General features: G+C 49.0%; 1 protein-coding gene across 1 annotated transcript in view; it reads left to right on the top strand.

The window, feature by feature from the left end:
- The window catches only part of GCLM (glutamate-cysteine ligase modifier subunit), a 428,794-nt gene that overhangs the window by 207,152 nt on the left and 198,197 nt on the right, over positions 1 to 23,445 (top strand). The window contains exon 4 of the mRNA XM_069641224.1: positions 7,303 to 7,359. Within this exon, the coding sequence (XP_069497325.1) occupies positions 7,303 to 7,359 (57 nt within the window). The remainder of the gene's footprint in view (positions 1 to 7,302; positions 7,360 to 23,445) is intronic.

Genomic DNA, 23,445 nt, shown 5'->3' on the forward strand with positions numbered 1-23,445 from the left:
AATTAAATAAGGTGGGGGTAAGCATAGAACCCTGCTCCCCTTTGTAAATCAGGGATCCAGATAGTAAGATGTCCAGAGAGATCTAAACTTACTTTAACTCTGGTCCCCCTTTATGTCTTGACTCATTTCTGATTTTGGGTGGCACATGTACAAATCAAAGGAGTAAAACTGTCCATATTCCCTGCAGTGCCATAGTGAATGGTTATGGCACTGAGCTCCAAGACATGTGGTGGCCATCTGCTTTTTGGGCTCAACCGCAATGAAGTGGCAGCAGTTTGAGCAGGTACCTTGGGAACCTGCTTGAAAGAAAGCATTACCTTTAGGAAGGCTTCCCATGCCTGTGGGATACATGACTGAGTTGGGCGCAGTTCCATACCCATAAAGTCTAGGCATGCCCCCCCCCCCAACAGATTCCGAGGTCGAAGATGTGTCACCTGCCACCAAGATCTTTTTGAAGATGAATTTACTCTGCAACCTGTGGCACATTTCTGTTTCTTTATTGTGTTGTGTGGTTTGTCCACCTGCCCCTCCACCTCTCATTCCTTCTTTTCACCCACTGGGCACTATAGTCATGGGCTCTATACAGTGAAGCCCGCCTAGAGGCAGTGGATTGCACCAAGCCCTGCTTACTCAGCTAGAAACACCTTAGCCAGACATTGCAGCAAGGATTTGTGGTGCATTGAAGGGAATAAACTACAATCCTCTGTATTGAACCGAGACACCAAACACAGTACCTATGTGACCTGAGAAAGATATACTTTCCACATTCCCTGCAGAGCTTAAACCCTGACATGGCAGGTTGCCTATTCTTTTAGGAAAAAACACACAAAACAATCTGACTCTTTTGGGAGTCCAGTGTCTGCACCAGAAGAAGTGAACTCTGCGAACAGTGCTTGTAAGGCCATATATGTAAAGGGCGATCTCGCACAAAGGTTCGAGGGGATTGGGTCCTCCGACGTATTCCATATCTATGACATGTAATCACCACAGCTGTGCTGCTTCGGAAACTTTTTTCGGCGTCTGCGTCCTGCGTCAATGACGTCGATGTGCCGTCGTCGAGGGCCTCCTCCGACGTCATCCGATGTGATAAGTAGGACGTACGACGCCCGTAGCCTCAGTTCTGTTTTTTCCGCGAACGTGTTGCTTCGTGAATCTCGGTTAACGCCTTGACTCTTTGGAGTTCTGTTCTTCTCGGTTCTTCGAACCTGTTAGTTTTGTGAATATCCTTCGTGTGAAGATGTCTTCTACTTCGTCTTCGACCCCGCGTCCGGGTTTCAAGAAGTGCGGGGAGTGTGGGTCCAAGATGTCGGTGACGGACTCGCACGACGCCTGCCTCTGGTGCCTCGGGGAGGCCCACGACACGGATGACTGTATCGACTGCCAGTCGCTCACGTCCAAAGCCTTACGCGAACGTAAGAAGAAGTTGTCGGTAGGTCGGGTGTCCAAGCCCAGGAAGTCGAAGTCTGCGGGGCTTTCGACGGATGATTCGAGGGGTGACTCACCGCGTCATCGTCGGAAGTCTCGTGGGTCTCCTTCTAGGAGTGGGTCTCGCCACTCCTCAGCCTCTTCGAGGCATTCTCGGAAGCGCGGACACCGGTCGTCTTCCAGGTCCTCTTCGGAGGACTCTGCCCGGCACGTCGCTTACCCCACCAGCCGTGTGACGCCGGAGGAATGGGCTTCCTTCGGGAAGAAAATGCTGGCGATTCTTGAGTCACAGGGTACTAAGCCGTCCGCGCCCCCGAGTGGGGTCGGTCGTGAGAGGTTGAGAGACACCGCTCGCAAGAGTGGTCGGCACGAGTCACGGGAGAGGTCCCGTTCGGAAAAGGAGACTCGTTCTCGACGTACCCGTTCCAGGTCCCGGTCCTCGACGCGTTCGAGACCGTGTGCACCTGTGAGGTCTTCGAGGAAGACATTGACGTCTGAGGCGTCGAGGGCGTCGACAGGCTTTCTCGAGGCTCCGGCTCCGAGGAAGTCGTCGAAGCCGTCGACGCTCAGGTCGTCGAGGGACACGCTCGGGGCTCCGGCCTCGAGGGCTGTGTCGACGCCGCCGATGCTGGAGGCGCTGCATCTGACGTCGACGCCGATTTCCTCGACGTCGACGCCGATCCTCTCGGCGCCGATGCCGGTTCTCTCGACGCCGGCGCCGATTTGCTCGACGCCATCGACGCCTTTCGTGTCGAAGGTACCCCGTGGCGCGGGAGAACCCCCTAGGAAGGCTCTGGTTAAGAGCAAGCACTCTCGGGTGCCTCCTTTTCGCCACCTGGACTATATTTCAGAGGCGGATGAGGATTCTGATGGCCTGGTTGCTAGTCAGGTTCCAGATGAAATTGTCTCGGGCCATAGTCAGTTTGACGATTTGAGACAGTCACTGCATGATGCCAGTGGACTGGACACCTCTCTGGAGGTGGAGTTTTGTAGGCCTGAGCCTGGCTCTCATGCCGATTCCTCGTACCGGCGCCTTATGGCTAGGGTTTCTGAGTACTTGGGATGGTCTGCTCCCCCAGGGGAGTTTGTGCAGGATGATCTGACGGACATCCTTGATGTTGGTCCCCCAACTGATCCGGTACTGCTGTTCCATATGGCTTTACAGAGAAGGGTGGCGGCGGCTTGGACTGCTCCGGAGAGTCTCCCGGCGGTGGGCAGATCCTTGTCGCGAAAATACCGTCCAGCCAGTAGCGACCCCTGCTACTTGACCAGGCACCCCACTTCGGAGAGTTTGGTGGTGCAGGCGGCCACGGCCCCGGCAAAGCAGGCGTCGTACCCTACCATCCCTCCTGATAGGGACGACAAACGTTTTGATGGCTGGGCGAAGAAAGTGTTTTCTTCTGGTGGTATGACGCTTCAGGCGGCCAACTCCATTTGTGCCTTGTCTCGTTTCACACACACTCTGTGGAACTGTGTTGCATTAGCGGCTGAACATATTCCCGAAGGGGACGAACGGGATGGTTTTCTTGCTATGGTCCAGGATGGTAAGGATGCCATGTGTGAGTCCGTTCAGTCGGGTTTGGACTTAGCTGAATGCGTCAGTAGGTCCATGGCGGCGAGCACCGTAATACGCAGGTTTGCCTGGTTGCGGAAGTCGGGGTTTGCTCCTGATGTGCAGTCCCGGCACCTCAACATGCCCTTTGACGGTGAACACCTTTTTGGCAGCAAGGCTGACGAGAGCCTTGAGAGGTTGCAGACCTCAAAAGCTGCAGCGAAGTCGTTGGGAGCTGCAGTTCGCCAACCTCCGCCTTTTCGTCCTAGGGGACAGCAGTGGAGGGGTGGTTCCTTTCGCTATTACTCCTTAGGTAAAGCGAGAGGAGCTGGCAGTCAAAGAGGCCAACGCAGGGGTACCAGAGGTGGACAACAGGGTACCCGTGGTGCCAAGGCCGCTCGGGCAGTTGCCTCTTTGCCCTCAGGTAACGCCGCAGCCGCTCCCATTCAGTCATAAGGCCATGTCCCATGGTTCGCCGGTTGGGGGAAGGCTGGCGCAGCATCTTGTAGAGTGGCAAGCCATTACTTCAGATGTGTGGGTTCTGGAGATCATAACCAACGCTACTGTCTTCACTTTCGGCACAGGCCTCGCGACAATCCACCGGGGAACCTCTCTTTGCAGAGTCCGGATCCGCTCCTTGCGCAGGAAATTCAAGCCCTGCTGGAGAAAGGCGCCATAGAACTGGTGCCTGTAGCGGAGAGGAACAAGGGATGGTATTCCCCTTATTTTTTGATTTCGAAGAAAGACGGGGGATTGAGACCCATCATGGACTTGCGCGGTTTGAACAAACTCCTCAGGAAGGACAAGTTCAAGATGGTTACTCTCTCTCAAGTCCTCCAGGCCTTCAGCTTCAGGACTGGTTGGTGTCACTCGACCTCAAGGATGCTTACTTCCATGTGCCGATCCATCCCAAGCACAAGAAGTACCTGAGGTTCGCGGTTGGCGACTCGCACTTTCAGTTTCGGGTCCTGCCGTTTGGATTGACCTCCACCCCAAGGGTTTTCACTAAGCTCATGGTGGTGGTGGCAGCGCATCTCAGGCAAGGGGGGATTCACGTCTACCCCTACCTGGACGATTGGTTGATCAGGGGGAGCTCTCCCGAGCAAGTCCTGGATCTTCTGTCCGTCACCTGCCACTCCCTTCACAGGCTGGGCTTCTCCCTCAATTTAAAGAAGTCCCATTTGACGCCAACACAGCGGCTCCAGTACATCGGAGCAGTGCTCGACACTTCCCTGGGGCAGTGTTTTCCTCCCCAGGTGAGGGCTCTTCACATTCAGCAGATGGTGCACAAGTTTCAGCATGCCCAGACGCTCCCAGCGTTCGAGTTCTTGAGGTTGCTCGGCCTCATGGCATCCTGCATTCTTCTGGTGCCAGAGGCTCGCCTGCGGATGAGATCTTTGCAGTGGGCGCTCAAGACGCAATGGTCGCAGTCCTCCGGCAGGATGTCGGACCCGGTTCAGGTGCCGCCCTCGGTCGCCCGGGACCTTCTGTGGTGGGCCGTCGAAGGCAACTTGATGCAGGGGGCTCCATTTTGGCTTCCCTGGCCGGAGGTGACGATCGTGACGGATGCATCCCTCACGGGTTGGGGAGCTCATGCCAACGGGCTGAGAGTCAGCGGTCGTTGGTCTCCGTCGGAGTCCAGACTCCATATCAATCTGTTGGAGCTGAGGGCCGTCAGGCTAGCCCTGAAGGCTTTTCTGCCGACTGTGCGAGGAAAGAGTGTCCTGATCCTGACGGACAACACAGTGCCATGCACTACCTCAACAAAAAGGGGGGGGCAGGGTCACTTCCTCTGTGCAGTGAGGCGATGCAGCTCGAGTTCTGGGCCATCCAGCAGGAAGTTTCGATCTCGGCAGTTCATCTGGCCGGAGACGAAAACGTGACGGCGGACGCTCTGAGCAGGCAGAGCACGATCTCTCACGAGTGGGAGTTGGCTCAGGAGATTCTCCTGGAGATCTTCGCCCTTTGGGGGACCCCTCAAGTGGATCTCTTCGCCTCCAGTGTCAACCGGAAGTGCGAAAGGTTTTGCTCGCGGGAATTTCCTCCGAAAGGAGCCTTAGGAGACGCGTTCGTGGTGGAGTGGTCATTCCCGCTGCTGTACGCGTTTCCTCCAGTCCCCGTCATCCCGCAAGTGCTGCGGAGGTTACGGAAGTTCGGTTCCCGGATGATCCTCATTGCTCCGGCGTGGGCTCGGAGGACGTGGTACCCGGACCTTCTCGACTTGTCCATCTGCCCTCCGCGCCGTCTTCCCTACCGAGACGATCTGCTCTCATGGGAGGGGGGTCAGGTTCTCCATCCAGAGGTCAGATCCCTCAACCTTCACGCTTGGCTTCTGAAAGGTTGAGGTATAGGGATTGGGACCTCCCTGAAGACGTGATGGAGGTGTTGCTTTCGGCCCGAAGGGCAGCAACAAAGTCTCTGTACTGTTGCCATTGGCGTAAGTTCTGCGACTGGTGCAGAGTTCAGAATGTGGATCCTTTTGCATGTGACTTCCCCATGGTTCTGTCCTTTTTACTTTCTTTGGCCCACAGGGGCTTGCAAGTGGGTACCATTAAAGGTTACCTGGCGGCGCTGTCCATCTTTAAGCGCTCGTCTGAAGAGTGTTCTTACTTTCAAATCCTTTTAATTTCACAGTTTCTGAAAGGGCTCACTAATGTGTTCCCTCCGTCACCTTTCCTGGTGCCCGGTTGGGATTTAAACCTTGTTCTTAAGTTTCTTATGGGTGCTCCGTTTGAGCCTTTACATTCTTGCCCTTTGAGGCTGTTAACTCTGAAAACTGTGTTTTTAGTTGCGGTTACTTCCGCTCGCAGTTACAGGCACTTTCAGTTAAGCCACCCTTCACTGTATTTCACAAGGACAGGGTTGTCCTTAGAGTTCGTCCTTCTTTTCTTCCGAACGTAGTGACGGAATTTCATTTGGCCCAGAAGGTTGTTCTTCCGGCATTCTATCCTCCTCCGCATCCTGGTAAGGAAGAGGAGAGGCTCCATAGGCTTGATCCTAGGAGAGCTTTAAGCTTTTATGTTTCACGCATGTCCCGGGTCAGAGTGGACGATCAACTCTTTATTGGTTACGCTGGAAAGCGTTTGGGGCAAGCTGTGACGAAACAGACTTTGTCTCGCTGGATTATTTTGGCCATCTCGGAGTGCTACCGCTTGGCGGGTAAGGTCCCACCGGCTGGCTTGCGGGCCCATTCTACCAGGGGTATGGCTGCGTCTACTGCCCTGCATAGGGGTGTTCCTATTCGCAACATCTGTGATGCAGCCACCTGGGCTTCAGTACATACATTTGTACGTCACTATTCCCTCGATTCCATCCGAGCACAGGATCTGGCCTTTGGCAAGGCGGTCCTTTGCTCTGCTATTTGATTGGCTATTCTAAATTTTGATTCTAAATTCTTTCCCTCATCCTTGCTCTGGTACTGCTTTGGGAGTCTGTCATAGATATGGAATACGTCGGAGGACCCAATCCCCTCGAAGAACAAGTTACTTTCTTACCTGGTAACGTTCTTTCGATGGGATGGTCCGACGACGTATTCCATATCGCTCCCGCCCTGCCTTCCCCGCTGCAGAATTTCTTTTGCGATTGCAGCTTACGTTCCGCAAGGCTTTGTGTCTGACTGGCAGTTGACTAGTGTCACACGTTCTGAGGGAAAAAACTACAACTGAGGCTACGGGCGTCGTGCGTCCTACTTATCACATCGGATGACGTCGGAGGAGGCCCTCGACGACGGCGCATCGAAGTCATCGACGCAGGACGCAGACGCCGAAAAAAGTTTCCGAAGCAGCACAGCTGTGGTGATTACATGTCATAGATATGGAATACGTCGTTGGACCATCCCATCGAAAGAACGTTACCAGGTAAGAAAGTAACTTGTTCACCTCTCCTCCCGGTGACTGAAACCACTTTCAGGCCCACCTGCGTTATTAAAAGATTAGTAATTTGTGGGAGAAGGGCATTGGTGGATATTTGTGTTCTAATTGTCTTTCATTTTTTAATACATTTCTTTGTGTACTAAAAAGGTTTTCAAATATCAATGCTGCTAGTTGTATTATGACCGCTTTTTATTTTTTATAAAGCATTCTCATTTCATTAATCCTCTTTTAAAAATGAAACCTTAATTACAATCTATTGTGAATGGATCTGTACCAGAGGATATTTTCCCTATTTACTTGTTGGAAAAGAAATGGTCTTCATCAAGAAACTTCCATTACAATTTAAGCTCGTATTACTAATCGCAATGCTTTATTTGATAGCTGCAACAAACTATTTTTCTCTTTTTATTTTATTTCTAACATGGCTTTTTACTTTTGTTTTTCTATTTTCAGCAAAGCTGTTCATAACAGGATCTGAATTTTCATCAATTAAAGATGCTGTAGACCTAGGTAAGTGGAAGCTGAATTGGTTGTTTAAAAGTAGGTCTTGCCATTTAAGTGAATACTATGTCACCCTGAGACTTGGTAAAGGCCCATCCATGTTATGTACATGTTTTTCTGAGACTTTCCCACTTTTGTAAACGCCATTATCATAGATACTTACACTGACAATATTGGTTCCAATGGTACTTCATGCTCTGCAACATACCTTTTTTTTCTCAATCAAATAGTAAAGGTAAATGAATCCACACAATCTATTCTGTCCTGTACATACTTCTCAAGGCAACTTTGAAGCCCTCGTTGTCTTGTTAAGATGTCTGTTGGGTTTATTATGGTAAATATCTAACGGTTCTGAGAGTGTAGAAGAACGAAACTGACAAGGAGGGGGGCATGGTGTGGGCTGGAGACATTTATTAAATCAATGAAGAACCCTAGCTATCCCTACTTCTAAAGGACTTGCCTGCCTCAACCTAGGAAAACTGGAGTGAGTTCAGAATGTCTGTCAAAAGTAAATATTCTCTGTCCTCAGAAACCTACTAATCTAACCATGACACTTTAAGTCTTTTAACCAAGTGAAGTTTGTGTCTCCTACAAAAGGAGAATGCCTTCCTTCTCCTGGTGTTTCACTTTCAACTTAGATTAGAAGTAAGTCCTTCAATGTTCCATCCCAAAGGACTAGGGGAATGACTCCCTTGACCTGGTCTTTCTGCAAAAAAATCTCCACAGTGGTCTTCAAGCACTCTTGTAGAAAACTTGTATTAGACTCTTTATCTCCTTCCAGGAAGTGGAACAACTCAAAGCCTTAACTGGCTTCCATTCATCACTCTGAGGGAGATGGCTCCTGTTACACTCAGCTTGGGCAGTGGTATTTGCTGGATCACTGCAATGAGGGAGATGGCTTCCAACCCACTCTGGCTTCTCGGTTTGGCTTCCCGGACCCCTCCCGGTCTTCTGCCATTCCTGTTACCTTCTTCTCGGTTGGGACACGGCTCTGGTTCTTTTGGGGTCGAGGGCTCCTTCCTTTTCGATTTCTGACACCTGCACGGCATCACAGCAGGCTCCAGCTCATGGTCTCGGTACTGTTTCCGGACCTTGACCTCGTGCCACCACCTTGAATGACACTTCCTTCGGCTCCCAGCTGGCTCTTGGGACCACGTGTTGCCACCAACAGCATTCCGTTCCTTGTGGCCTCCGCCTGGAGGAACAGCTTCTCCGAATCTCTGAACCTCCTGCGTTTGAATCTCCATGCAGGACTTGCGTGCTACTGACTTCCACGATGAGAGCTCTAGTCCTTTCCTGCTTTCTATGTATTGTTGACTCCACCCTTTCGTAACTTCAACACCATCTTGGGAAGTCTCTTTAGTACTCTTCATGCCTCCAGTGAGCCACCAAGTTGCAGTACTAAGCTGATTTTTCATATGACTCCTCACGTTCTTGGTCCCAGTATGATCTAAATTTGTCAGTCATGGCTTTATAATAACACATGGTTCCACTATCAATGGTGGGGGGAATAGGGTGACCATGAGGGTAAGCTGTTCTATGACAGGTTTGTAGGGAGGCTTATCCCCAGGAGGGGAGTCTCCTCCTATGAGGTCCTCCTGCATATTACCACCACTAGGCGGCTATTGAGTAGCTGCCTCACCTCTCTAGACTCATAGGGGAGAAGTGATGAGACCTCGTAAATCATCATAGGGTACAGCCAATTATTTCACAAGGCGTCATTTTGTTTGTAGTACCCCATCCCAAATTTTACATAAATTAATATCTTGTGGGGCTGGGGGGGGGGAGGACAAAGATGGTTTGTCATTCAAGATTATGAAAATACATTTTCTTATTTTAGAAATGTATTAATAAATATTTTTAAATAAAGCTACTGCTCCAAACACATCAGAACTATGTTTCCATGCATGATTTCCAAATTCTTATTTCCATTCCTCACCACCCAAACCATACACTACTAAAGATGTCACAATACGAGACCTCTCAGCTAGAGCATATATTTCCTTCGTAAAGTACAATAATTCTGAAATCCCCCTAGACCTATGGTCAGTTCCTTAGTTTACATACTCGGTATAAGAGAAATGCCCTTGGCCCATGGTGTTAGGTGACAAAATGGTGCATGTTGCCATAACCACACTTCATATTTGGTGCAACTGCCACCCAAAACACAGCCATGCACAGTGAAACATGTATTTGCCATTTACTACAAACAATTTTCAAATGTCACCATACTCAGCAGCATGGCGAAGTACCCACATAAAATCTCATCGCCTATGCAAGTAGGTTTGTAGATTTTGTGAGCCCTGGTTTTTCATGGTACAATGTACATTACATTGCCTTAATCCTATTGCAAAGCCCAGAACTACGGTTACTTGCTTTGGGATAACTCCAATTCAGTTCACTTTGTGGAGCAAGTAGTGTCCTTACAATTAGCTGGCTGAGTCCTACTATCCAAGTTAAATTCTGGAATTGCAGAGGGATCCTGGGATGTTTCAAAAACAGCTTTACAATCTCTACTTTATCTTTTTCACGCCTACGCAAGACTCATTTGATCCTTTTCGTGTATGTGCTCGTAATGGTGCTGCTGATTTGATGAGTCTTTTATTTCAGTCCTGTTTTCTTACTTCGATGTGCTCCTGTGGCACACTCCAGGCCTCTTATTTCGTAAGCACACAGACCCTTTGAATTCAGATTTTGAGGCATGTGTATGCCCAAATATGAATATTTTGCAGATGTTGTGAACACACCCATGGAAATGCCAGATTTGTGTTTATTGGTAGTTCCCATGTCGTCATGTCCTTGAACAAAAAGATGCCATTTGATTTACAGTTTGAGCATTCAGTGATAATACACATTGCAAAATCTGTGCTGGTCGCCACAAGTATGTGTACTTGACTTGTCCATCAGATTTCCATCCCCTAGTGTATCCTTGTTTCTCTACATAACGGCTTTCGATTCTGCCAAGCCTACACAACCTGCCAAGCTACACATCTTGAGTATAGTTGTTTAATCCTGATAATCTTGGTAAAAGTACAATGAGCACACCAGATTATGATAGCCTTATGAAACTTTGTTCTGACACGTGTGCGAAATCTTGCTCAAGGAACATTTGGTGCTTTCCTTCTCAGTCAACCTTCTTAAAGGATATCAGCCCCATTCTACTAGGTGATCAGAATGCCAAATCATCCTTCTTGGTACTACACAAGTGATTGATCACATTTTGGCTGCTGGTTCCACCCACTTTAAGGGCTGTATATTCAATTTTGGGTATTTCCTGTAATATTTCACCCATTGAAACTAGTCTGTCGGTTTGGTATGGCTTGTCTGACTATGTGACAATCTTAATTGATACTCCATTATACATACATTAACTGTTTGATCTCAAACTATAAATGAGGTTGCACCACTGAAGTACAACTTGGTTGACAAGGCAATACATGGTACACTTCAGACCTCCAGATACTGAAGAATTAATCTCAGAATGGCGGAAAGTTTGAACCTCTTGGATCGTTGAACCCCCCCAAGCCCCCCCCCATTTCTTATCATGATCTTAGGCTAGCTTGTAAGACCTATAAATGGCCCATTTCTGAGGCAAAGAAATGCACAACAAAATGATTCGACTGAGAACTGTTCTAAAAATGTTGGGTAAGCTGGAAAAACCTGACGCACTATCATCTAGTGTTTGGCCCTTCTTGGCATGGTGTAATCAAATTAAAGTATTCTTTCTATGAAAATGAGCCCACGCCAGCATTTCCTGTTCTGGGAATATGATATAGTATCACCACCCTAAAGGCCATGGATCTACAGGGTTCTAAATTGAGGGGAGCTGGGAGCTATTTGGTGATAGGTCAATGGTTTGAATCAAAAGGACCGAAAACAAAAGGTTTGAAAACATTTTTTTTTGTGGGGTGTTCCCCCCCCTAACCCCTGTTTTTGTGGTAAAAAATACTATTTTTACTTATACGAAAACCCCCCAAAAATATAATAAAAAAAAAAATTGAATCTTTTTGTTTCCGATCCTATTGACTCTCACCTTTTGCATTCGAACCTTTTGTATTTGCACCGAGCTATTTAGCTCCTGCTTGTAGCATATAAGAGGCTGGTTGGCATGACAGTAATAGCTACCAGGAGCTACATTTGGCTCCCCGGACCAGCCAAAGCCGAACAAACACACCTGTGAATTTAGCCGTGTTCATTTGGGACAATCTAACAAACATTAGGACACATCTATACACCATTTAAAGCATAAGGGGTCATCAACAATGGACAAAATTATATGGTTGCATCTTATGTGGAATATGTACTAGCTCCTCGTTCCCCAGTGGTAGATCCTGGTCACCGGTTAACGCTGGGTAGCCAGGAGCGGATTTTAGCTCCTGCCTATCCAATCTTAATCTCGAGCCCTGATCTAGATGATATTGGCTTTTCTGTAGCTAATCATGTTTGAATTGAAATCCATAACCATAGAGGCTACAACTTTCATGGGAAGTCTCCATCTACTAGGTGCCCAGGAGATGATGAAAGAATGCACATACATCGTAATTCAATTGCCAAGATGGTCAAACACTTTGCTGTGCCTGAAGTAAATTAAGCAGGCCTGGGTCACACACCCCACCTCCACATACAAACACACCTAAGGACCCTTCACTGGACCATACCTCTGCAAATTGTAGACCTATCTCCAGAGTATCATATCCTTAGAAATGTATAGACCAGTCTGCTACTAAAGCACTTAAGACATTTGTGGAAGTTCGTCTGTTAAGTAATTGGGGCTGAAAATCTAATGGCCAACGAGGCACTGCACAGTCCCTCTTCAATGTAAAGGAAAATGTATTAGAGCTTCTAGCTAAGGGTAAAATGGGTAGGCAAGTCAGAACTGCTTATTTGATCAGACCTTTCTGAAGCCTTTTATACCTTTGACCACCCCCATTTTGCTTCAGCGCATAGGATTAGTGGTGTTTCAGTGCTACCACTGTGATGGCCTCCTTTGAGGGGTATAGTTTATCAAGGGTTTGATTAGGTGAGTTTGAAGCTCGGTCCAAAATGGTGGACTGTGGTGTTCCACTGAGCTCTTGTGTTTCGCTCCCTACTTCTTGCTATCTGTTAACACCCCCTCTACAAATTCCTTGTGTTTAGGTATAGCAGAGAGGACCGGGGTTCACACTACACATTCACCGTTCAGAGCACCCAGTGCCCAACAAGCCCTTCCCCGGTATACAGGAGGAGGACTCTGCCAAAGGCAAGTTAGAACTGTAATTTATTTTCCATAACAGACAAGGATCATACAGGAAAAACAAAATTCTCCAGCAATCGCAGCTCCTGAGGCTGTCTGTGCTTTTTGTTAAGGTCTGATGTCACAAGTCGGGGCCCTTCCCCAAAAACCTAAGAGCCTGCACGATTGGGTGGTTGGGAAGTCTGCGCATATAGAGGTTATCTGACTGGGCCGGGAATGTCAGGTGGGTTTGCCTGAACCTTCCCCAGAAACTATCTATTACATTGTTGCAGGGTCGCAGGAATAACATTGGCCCTTGCCCTTTGCCATCCACCCCTGGATTTGTGTTCCCTGATTGGCTGGAGCTGATCTCCCCAGGCCTGGGAACCAGCTCTGTGCACCTTCTCAAGGTGATGAAAAAGACTGTGTCCCCATTGTTGCCATTAGTATAACCACTTTGCCTTTAGAGAGTACCAGCAGGGTTGGACCATTGTTAAAAAAAAAAAAAAAAAACATGCATCACTTTGTCTGCTTCACTGGGAACTGCTCCTCTCCCCACCACGAGGAAATGGCCATTGTACGGTTCAGCTGCACAAGGTGGGTGTAGAACGCAAAATTTAGCTTTCTGGTCTGCAATTAGTGAGGATTTATTCTGTTATTTTGCTGGTGTCTCCTTGTCTTTGAGGCTTAGTAATGTTCTACTTGTCTTTGCCCTTGGCTGCACGCTCTGGCCTGGTGCTTCGTGCAGCCTAATTCGGCTTTTCTTTGCCTCTCATTCAGAGGCCTGTGGCTTCACGTAATTGTGCTATAGTTATGCTATAATTGCTATATGTCTCTATTGTTCTATTCCTCTTATAGGTTAGTAGTATTCTGGCTCTTCCAGTTTCCTTATATGATCCTATAGTTCCATATGGTTAGTTGCAATAAGCATCTGCAAGCTTGCTCTGCATCTCTTGTTTCCTTGCGTTTCTGCATTTGGCTAATGAGAGAAAATAATAAAGGCATTTGACAGTATGTATGTTATCTTTTCTCTAGCTACAGAACTGTGTAAGCATGTTCTTGGTGTGTGCACGTGTGTCCCCATGTAAATTCAGGCACGGATGCAAGTTTGCTTCATGGCCAACGTTACTATGTCGTGGTGTCTCTAATGGCGTCAACACAGATATTTGGCATTAGTCGATCAGGTCCTGCAAGACACCTCATCCATAATCAATGAGGCGCCTGTATCCCAGAAGACATCAGCTGGATAAGGTTTGAATGGTTGTCTGAGAGAATATATGTTTGCATATGTGGATGTCACTGGCCCTCTTGGGGGCTGGCCAAACAGTGACTGGGTTCTTGCATTTCGTGCGCTTCAGGCTGTCATGCTTATGCGGGGGTCAAGAGGGACTTGTCCACCACTCCACCAAACCTTTTCATTGTTGCTTTTCGTAGCCAAATCTTTGTTATTCCTTAAAGATGTCCATAGTAATTTGCATGGTCATCGAAACCATGTCATGTAACTGCAGTCTCCTTCTGGGTTACATCATACCTATTTCGACCAGTACCCTCTTGTTGTCCACGGGATCATCGAATGTTCTCAGTCGGGAACAACAAGCACTCATCTGTGTCTTTAGTTTATTTATTTCCTCCCCTATCTTAACTTCTTCGCCATTTGTATTTATAGCTACTATTACTTTCATCACTATTTTCTGTCTTCTTGCGGCATTGAGTGATGCAGATCTTTATCACACATAGTGCTACAAGTAACAGTATTAGTGCTCCTAGTAATACTTTTACTCTGTCTTCCATCTATGAGAATAAATATGACAGCTAGCTTTGATCTTTTCCTGTTCCTTTGGCTTCCTCCTCCATCTTGGCGTGTATTTTCGACAATCTTGTCACTGCTTCTGTCAGTGTGCTATTTGTTTAATCGTTTGCAGGCACGAATGTACAGCAAGAACTCCTGATCTTGGCACAAATCCCTCCTTCCACTGCTGTGTGAAGGTCTAGAACATATCTGTTCCGGCAGAGCCATCAACCTTACTGCTTGGTGCTCTTCTTGTATTGCGTTGAAGCCATTTAAGTTGAGTTTGTTGTCTGCATCAGCTCCCATCTCGTAATCTGGAGCCATTTTGCCTTTGTGTATGTCTGTACAGCTGGAACTACTGATGCAAGAAACATCTCTGTCCTACTGAACACTCGACTTTCAGGTGGTACATCAGAATGTGATGCTTCTGTTGCTAATGAGAAGTAGTTCTCCCTTTTCACTCTACTCATTTCTACTGACCTCTACTTTCGAATGGATTGTGTCCTCCCACATATTCCTCATCTTTGATATTCAATATCCAGCTGCTTCAGAATTTTTTTTCGCCATTTGCCACTCTGCATCGATGCAGTCGACTCGATGTCCCTCGAGGGCCTCCATCTCGAGGATGTCATCGAAATTATAAATGGCATGTGCAGTAAGTTCAGTTTTTCTGAGTAAGATTACGCTTCGAGAAATACGGCGTGCTTCAGTATTTCCTTGCAAAATATACGAAGATGTCTTCGACACCAACTACCCGGGAAGACCGGGTTTAAAAAGTGTTGAGACTGTGATGCAAGATATCGCTGACCGATCCTCATTGAGTATGATTGTGGTGTCTCGGTGTAGAGCACAAGACCTTGGCCTGTACAAAACGTCAATCGATGATCGGAAAAGCTCTGAAGGAGCTAAAGGAGAAATTAGCAGTATGTAGAGTCCCTAAGAAATCCCCATAGACTACCCCATGGAAGAAACCACCTTCTGACGATGCGAGAGGTGACTCTCCTCGAAGAACGAAGGCAAAAAGTTCCATGTCCAGGAGTGACTCCCACCACTCCTCATCGTCGTAAGAGGCACCATAAGTCGCCTACTTCGTCCTTCTCCGACTCCTATTCTGAGAGCTATATCTGGTCCCACAAAGGCGTCCACTCTGGCCGAATGGGAAGCATTCATGCAAGAAATGCATAAAGTATTCGAGAGCCAAAAGCCCTTGACAAGCCATGCTCCTACTGCACCTTCTAAAGCTGGTAAGGAAAGGGTTTGAACCAAATCCTGCAATCCCTCAAGCCCGGGGCTAAGGCCAGATCCACATCGAGAGCCATCGAGGCCTCGACACAATGAGAAATCATTAAGGGACCCTTTGAGTCAAATGTCTGAGTTTGTCAATTCCATCGATTGCAGCTGCGCCAGCTGGCCCATTGACACCAGTAGTGCCATTGGTGCCTTCGGTGCCATCGAAGTTGAAAACGTCTTCCTCAAACATCGACTCCATGGGTATCGGGTTCGAAATTTTCAGAACCTTCGATGCCATTACCTGAAGAAAGTTTCACTCCTTTACCAAGAAAGGATTTCTTTAAGTCTCTGACCTCTATTTATGAGGCCAATGAGCCATCTTATAAAGATGCGCCCTTTGGTTTGCAGTATGGCACACCAAATGTCCTGGATAGCTTAATTTCAGAGGAGTCCAGACTGAAAGATCTATATGAGAATTTGCAGACAGCCAGTGGAGTGGACACTTCACCAGAATTAGAATTTGAAAAGCCTGAGTCAGATGAACATGCAGATGCCTCGCACAGGCAGTTGATGGCCAGGGTAGTGGATTACCTGGGATGGAGGAGACGTGCCCTCCCTTGCGAACAAGACGACCTTACAGACATCCTTGATGAAGGTCCTCAAAAGGATCCCATTTCACCTTTCCACATTGCTCTTCAGTAGAGAGCAAGTGCCAATTGGTAAGCACCAGAGTCAAATCTGGCATTGAATAAGAACTTGACAAGAAAATACCGTCCAAGTAGCGGTCCCAGCTACTTATCGAAACACCCTACCCCAGAAAGTCTGGTGGTGCAAGCGGCAACCGCTACCTCAAAACAGGCAGCCTATCCAACCATCCCACCGGATAGGGATGACAAAAGGTTAGATGCTTGGTCCAGAAAGGTATTTTCTGCTGGGAGCATAGCTCTTACATCAGTCAACTTCACATGTTTCTTGGCCAAGTTTTCATACACTCTATGGGACTGCATTTCTATGGCGGCTGAGCATATTCCTAAAGGGGAGGAAAGAGGCGGTTTCTTGGCCATTGTTGGGGATGGCAAGGAAGCCTTGTGCGAGACTGTCTGGTCTGGATTATGCTGACAGCATTTGCAGAGCCATGGCGTCAAGCACCGTAATTCACAGATTTGCCTGGTTAAGGAAGACTGGATTTGCACCGGATGTGCAATCTAGACTCCTTAACATGCCTTTTGACGGGTCTCACCTTTTTGGCAGCAAGGCTGACGAAAGCCTTATGGCAGCCAAATCTTTGGGTGCCGCTATTAGGCAGCCTCAGCCTTTTCGCCCAAGTGGACCTTCTTGGAGGGGTAGATCCTTTTGCTACAACTCAGTTGGAAAGGCGAGAGGTATGGCTGGTCAAAGAGACAAAAGAAGATTTCATCATGGTGGATGAGGGAGAGGTGCAAAGCCTGCTCAAGCAGGGGCATCTTTACCAACAGCCACTGCTTCAGCTGCCTCAAAACTTCTCGGAGGTCTTGAGTCACAACATCCCAGTGGTAGGCAGACTGTCTCAGCATCTGAAAGAATGGCGAGACATTACTTTGGATGCTTGGGAAGGTTACTGCCTTTCCTTCATTCAGAGACTTCAGAACCATCCACCAGGGACCCATTCTTTGAAGGTTCCAGATTTGTTCCTTGTGCGGGAAATGTTGATCAAGATAGAGAAAGGTGCTATACAGCGGAGAGGAACAAAGGATGGTATTCTCCGTATTTCCTGATCTCCAAGAAGGACGGAGGACTGAGACCCATCTTGGACTTGAGATACTTGAACAGGTTCCTCAGGAAAGGCAAGTTCAAGATGGTCACACTTTCTCAGATCCTTCAGGCCCACCAACTCTAGGATTGAATGGTGTTATTGGACCTTCAGGATGCTTATTTTCACAGAAGGTATCTGAGGTTCGCAGTTGGCAGTTCTCATTATCAGTTTTGAGTTCTGCCATTCCGGCTTGCCTATGCCCCGAGGGTTTTCACCAAACTGATGGTGGTTGTGGCAGCGAGTCTCAGTAGAGGGTGGGGATTCACGTCTACCCCTACATGGGTGATTGATTGATCAGGACGCATTTTCCCAAAAAAGTCGTGGATCATTTCAACGTCACCTGCCTCTCTCTTCACAGACTGGGCTTCTCCCTCAATTATAAGAAGTCCATATCACACCATCCCAAAAGCTCCAGTTCATTGGAGCTGTACTGGATACTGCCTTGGGAAAGAGTTTGCCACCCGAACTGAGGGCTCAAGACATTCTGCAGATGGTCTCCAAGTTTCAGTGTTCCCAGCGCCTCCCGGCCGTTGGATTTTTCAGGTTGCTAGGCCTTAAGGCATCCTGCATTTATCTGGTGCCATAGGCTCGTCTGAGAATGAGATCCCTTCAATGGGCTCTCGGGACACAGCTGTCTTGGTTTTCGGGCAACATGTCAGACCTACTTCAGGTTCCAGGAAGGTTTGCACAGGATCTTCTGTGTTGGGCCTGCAAGAACAATATTCTGAAGGAAGAATCTTATTGGCAACAGTAGTGACAGAAACCTCATTCACAGGTTGGGGAGCCGACGCCAACAATCTGACAATCCGCTGCCAATGGTCTCCATCAGAGTCCAAGCTACATAACAATCTTTTGGAGCTGAGGGCAATCCGACTTTCCCTGAAAGCCTTTCTGCCCTCTATATGTGGAAAGAATGTCCTGATAATGGCGGACAACACAGTGGCCCTGTACTTCCTCAATAAGAGGTGGTGTTCAGTCACTACCACTGCGCAGAGAGGCAATGCAGCTCTGGCACTGGCAATTCAAGAAGGAATCTCTGTCAGCAGTTCACCTAGCCAGAGAGGAGAACACGACGGTGGATGCTCTGAGCAGGCAGAGCAGTCTCCCATGAGTGGGAGCTAGCTCAGGAAGTCCTTCAAGAGATCTTCACCCTTTGGCAAACCCCTCAAGTGTACCTATTCGCAACCATTGTCAACAGGAAGTGCGAACTGTACTGTTCCAGGGATTTTCCCCCAAGAGGAGCTCTAGGAGACGCGCTTGTGGTGGACTAGGGTTTCCACTTCTGTTCGCATTTCCTCCAGTCCCTGTTATTCCTCCCGTGATCAGGAGGTTGAGAAAGTTTGGGAAATCCAGGATCGTAATTTCTCCAGATTGCGCCAGGAGGACGTGGTATCCGGACCTTCTGGACATGTCCATCTGCCCTCCAATATGTCTTGCACAAAGGGAGGACCTTCTCTCGCGAGAGGAAGGTTGGGTTCTCCATCCAGAGGTCAAGACTCTCAACCTTCACGCATGGTTTCTGAGAGGCTGAGATACAAGTATTGGGACCTTCCGGATGATGTAATGGAGATGTTGCTTTCAGCCAGAAAGCCAGCAACAAAGTCTTTGTACTGCTGCCCTTGGAACAATTTCTGCAACTGGTGCAGGGACAAGAATGTGGACGCTTTGCTTTGCAAAACACCAGACGTGTTATCCTTTCTACTGTACATAGCCAATCTGGGGCTCCAGGTTGGGACCATTAAAGGTTATTTGGTGCTATCCATCTTCAAGCACTCGTCTGAGGAAACTTCAATTTTTAAGTTACCTTTTGGTGATATAATTTCTCACTTATGTGTTCCGTCCATCTTCTTTTCAGTTTCCCGTTTGGGATCTCAATCTGGTGCTAACATTTCTTGTGTGCACCATTTGAACCACTACATTCATGCCTCTTAAGGTTACTAACTTTCAAGACCATCTTGTTGGTAGCATTAACTTCAGCCCGTATAGTGAGCGAGTTGCAGGTACTATCCTCAAAACCTCCATTTACAGTGTTTCACAAGGACATGGTTGTCCTTAGGGTTAAGCCTTTATTTTTACCTAAGGCCATTTCAGATTTTCATTTAGGACAAAAGATTGTGTTACCCACTTTCTACCCTCCACCTCGTCCTGGCAAGGAGGAGGAGAGGTTGCACAGGCGTGATCCACGTAGGGCTCTGAGCTTCTACATTACAAGGTTCTCAAAACTTTGTCTGGACAACCAACTATTCATAGGTTGTACGGGTGGTAGACTGGGGTCCGGCTGTGACAAAGCAAACCTTATCCAGATCGATTATTCTAGCGATTTCAGAATGCTATAGGCTGGCAGGCAAGGATCCTTCAGGAGGCTCAAGGGGCCATTCCACTAGGGGCATGGCTACCCCCTCTGCTTTGCAAAGAGGTGATCCTATTAAAAGCATTTGTGAGGCAGCTACGTGGTGCACCATACACACTTTCGCTAAGCATTACTGCCCTTATTCTACTCTAAACCAGTATGGAAGCTTTGGAAAAGCTATCCTCCATTCGGTTCATGGAAACAATTAATAACAAAATTCTTGCTCCCTCCACCAAAACTAACACTGCTTTGGGGGTCTATCAAAGATGAGGAATGCATCAAATATGAGGAATACGTGGGAGGACACAGTCCGTTCGAAGAACAAGTTACTTACCCCTGGTAACGTTCTTGCGACTGGATGTTTCTCCCACGTATTCCTCATCGCCCTCCCAGCCTACCCCTCAGTAGAATTCCCCATGCTGTTACAGCTTTTGCTCCTTCAAAGCCTAGTACAGTCAAACCCGTTTTGAGGCGGGTAGTTCTACTTGAGAATGAACAACAGAACTGAAGCCAACGGGTGCTATGCGTGCTATTTATGCCTTTGATTACATAATCCTCGAGACGGAGGCCCTCGAGGGACATCGATTCTACTGCATCGACGCACAGCGCCCTCTGCCGAAAGAAATGTTTCCGAAACAGCTGGATATTGAATATCAAAGATGAGAAATACCTGGGAGGAACATCCAGTCGAAAGAACGTTACCAGGGGTAAGTAACTTGTTCTTCGAGATCCGATCCTGATCCTGGGAAGAAGTGACGGTTTTTGGCGGACTTTCGAGCCCACGGTGCATCCAAGGGCGTATGAAAGTGGGGGGCACATGGTGAGTGCCCTCCCCACCAGCGAGATCCACGGAACTAGACTTCGAAGAAGGTGGTGGTCGCGCAATGGAAGGGCAGCACCCAAGATGGCCGCCTGTGGACAAAGGCCATAAATGGTCCGTGGAGCTGAGGAAGACAAAGTTGGTCGGAATGTGGGCAAGCCCAACCAGATAGACTGGTCGCATGCGCCTCTGGCTGAAGGCAAGAACATAAGGGCGAGCCCCCACTGAGGAGGCCCTGGATCGTGGTGGGCTAGTGGAGTGAACCCGGGTTCAGCGGAACCTCGCTGTGAAGGGGCCGGCGAGTGAACCCCGCGAGGTACTCAGCAGCGCCGAGGGTACAGCAGGGCGCGTGGGCCCAACCGACGCTGCAGGATGTCCTCCAAGGTGGTGCGACCCCGGATCAAACAGCCCACGATGGAGGCCTACGCTAGGTCGCCCTCGGGCGCGGAAGGGGGCAAGAGCAAAGAAACCCCCGCGGCGGCGATGGACCCGCCGGGTACTATCCAGGAGGTGCTGGCAGCAATTGCTGACTTGAAGGTGTCCTGGGAGACGAAGCTGGGCCTGGCTATGAAAGAGCTGCAAGAGGGCCTAAACCATAAGATCGGAGCGGTCCGAGAAGAGGTGAACCTGTTGCGCCAGGACGTGCGAAAGATCGCGGAGCGCACTGGGGAACTGGAGAAGGAGTTGGCCCCGACCACGGAGGCGTGCAATACACACGCCAAGGAGCTTCATGCCCTCGTGCAACGAGTGGTCAATTTGGAGGATAGAGCAGAGCAGGCAGAGGGGCGCGCCAGGTGCAACAACATTCACATAGTGGGGGTTCCGGAGGGAATGGAAGGATCGAACCCCACGGATTTCGTTGAAAACATGCTCTTGCAGGAGATTACAGGCGGGGAGCTGACCCAGGGGTTCGCGGTCGAAAGGGCGCATAGGGCCCTGACCAGGAGACCGGCCCCAGGAGCCAATCCCGCGGTCGTTCATCGCGAAGATCCTGAACTATTGTGACCGCAAGAAGATTCTCGAATTTTTCCGGAAAGGAGGCACAATAGAAAGGGGGTCAGCAAATGTAACGGCGTATCCGGATTATACGCTGCTCGTACAACGGAGTCGGATGAACTTTGGAACGGTGAAGAGGAGGCTTAGAGAAGCAGGCCACCGCTACATGTTGCTCTACCCCGCCAGGTTAAAGGTGTTTCATAAGAACAGATCCCTCTTCTTTGAGACGCCGACCGAAGCGATGGAATGGTTGGATATGCAAGGTCGACCTCAGGAATCGGATGCCCAGACAGAAGCGGCTGGAGATAAGTAGCACGTTGCAGAGGCACCCGTGAGGCCATAGTTATGACATTGGGACTGGAATATAGTATGATATTGTGCTTGTGGGGGGGGGGGGGTCACGGTATCTGCCGGCGGGTCCCGTTGAATTCACTTCTCCTAAATAGACGACTGGGAGCTCCTGGGGAGCAACCCCTGTACCCAATAGTAGTATATTTAGTTAGGTCACTGTTAGAGTGGTGACACCCCGCAGGGTCCTCGTTCTCGGATACGAGACGGGTCCAGACGTGGGTAGGCCTAAGATCCAGGGATGGAGCTGGGCTATTGTTGGGGGTTGGCGGGGAGGGGGGGAGTTGTGTGCAATGGTGTGAAGTTGGGGAAGGGGGAGGGGGACACTGTTCGTGAATAGAAGGGAAAGAGCCAGGGAACGACCCTATGTGGGGAGCATTATGGGAAGGGATGGGATGGAGATAGACCGACCGGATGGCATCGGGTAATCTCAGAATTGTGACCAGGAATGTACGGGGCCTCAACAGCTACCTTAAACGTAACAAAGTGATGTTGTATTTAAAGAGGATGCACGTAGACATAGCCCTGCTGCAAGAGACCCACCTCACTAGGGAAAGGCTGGAGGTGGTCAGGAGGAAATGGAAGGGCACTGTTGTGGGAGCGGCGTACTCGGCGAATGCTAGAGGGGTTATTACTTGGGTGGCGCCCCATGTGCCATTTCGGGTGCTTGATTCTACGGTGGACCCGGAGAGTAGAATGGTGGTGGTAACGGGTCTCTTGGAAAACAGAGAAGTGCACATCGTAAATTTGTACACCCCCAATAACGATACAGCGGCTTACTTTAGGACCCTCTACGGTAAACTTGGCCCCCTGGCAGGGGGTACGGTAGTGTGTGGGGGGGGGGGACTTTAACTGTACCGTAGATCCTAGAATGGACAGGTCCAAGGACAGGGCAGGAAAAATGGCACCGGCGGCTAAAGCGCTGAGTACCTTACTGAAAAACCTAGGCCTAGAGGATGCGTGGAGAAGACTGCATCCCACGGATAGACAGTACTCGCACTACGCAGCGCCACATGATTTGCACACAAGGTTAGATTACAGGTTTGTAACAGCCGAGATAGTGAGAGACATAGAAGGAGCAGAGTACAAGGCCCGAGTACTATCGGACCACTCGCCCTTGGTGGTAGACTGGAGACACCAGCCCCCACGACCGCGGATCCCTGCATGGAGACTTAGGACCGAGGCTCTGCAGGACGAGGGGTTTCGGGAGGGCCTGAGGGATGCCATCGAAGAGTACTTTGATATAAATACGGGAAGCGTAAGCTCTGTGGGCACACTGTGGGAAGCGTTCAAGGTGGTGGTGTGTGGGGTAGCTATTTCCCAAGCTAAGGGGCTACAGGGAAGGGTCGAAAGGGAACTCCAGGAGGTGGAAAGGGAGCTAGAGGATCTTGCGCGTTGCGAGAGCGCCGCTCATGACAATGGAACCAAAGTAGAGGAGCTACAGTTGTCCTGCAGCGCACTCTGGGACAGACTGTGCAGACTCAACTACAGGAAATATACGGAGAGGATACACGCAGGGGGTGACAAGCCGGGCAGACTGCTGGCCTGGCTGTATAAG

This window comes from Ambystoma mexicanum, chromosome 1q (assembly GCF_040938575.1).
Source record: "Ambystoma mexicanum isolate Mex_15411 chromosome 1q, UKY_AmexF1_1, whole genome shotgun sequence".
In the NCBI taxonomy this organism is placed as follows: domain Eukaryota; kingdom Metazoa; phylum Chordata; class Amphibia; order Caudata; family Ambystomatidae; genus Ambystoma; species Ambystoma mexicanum.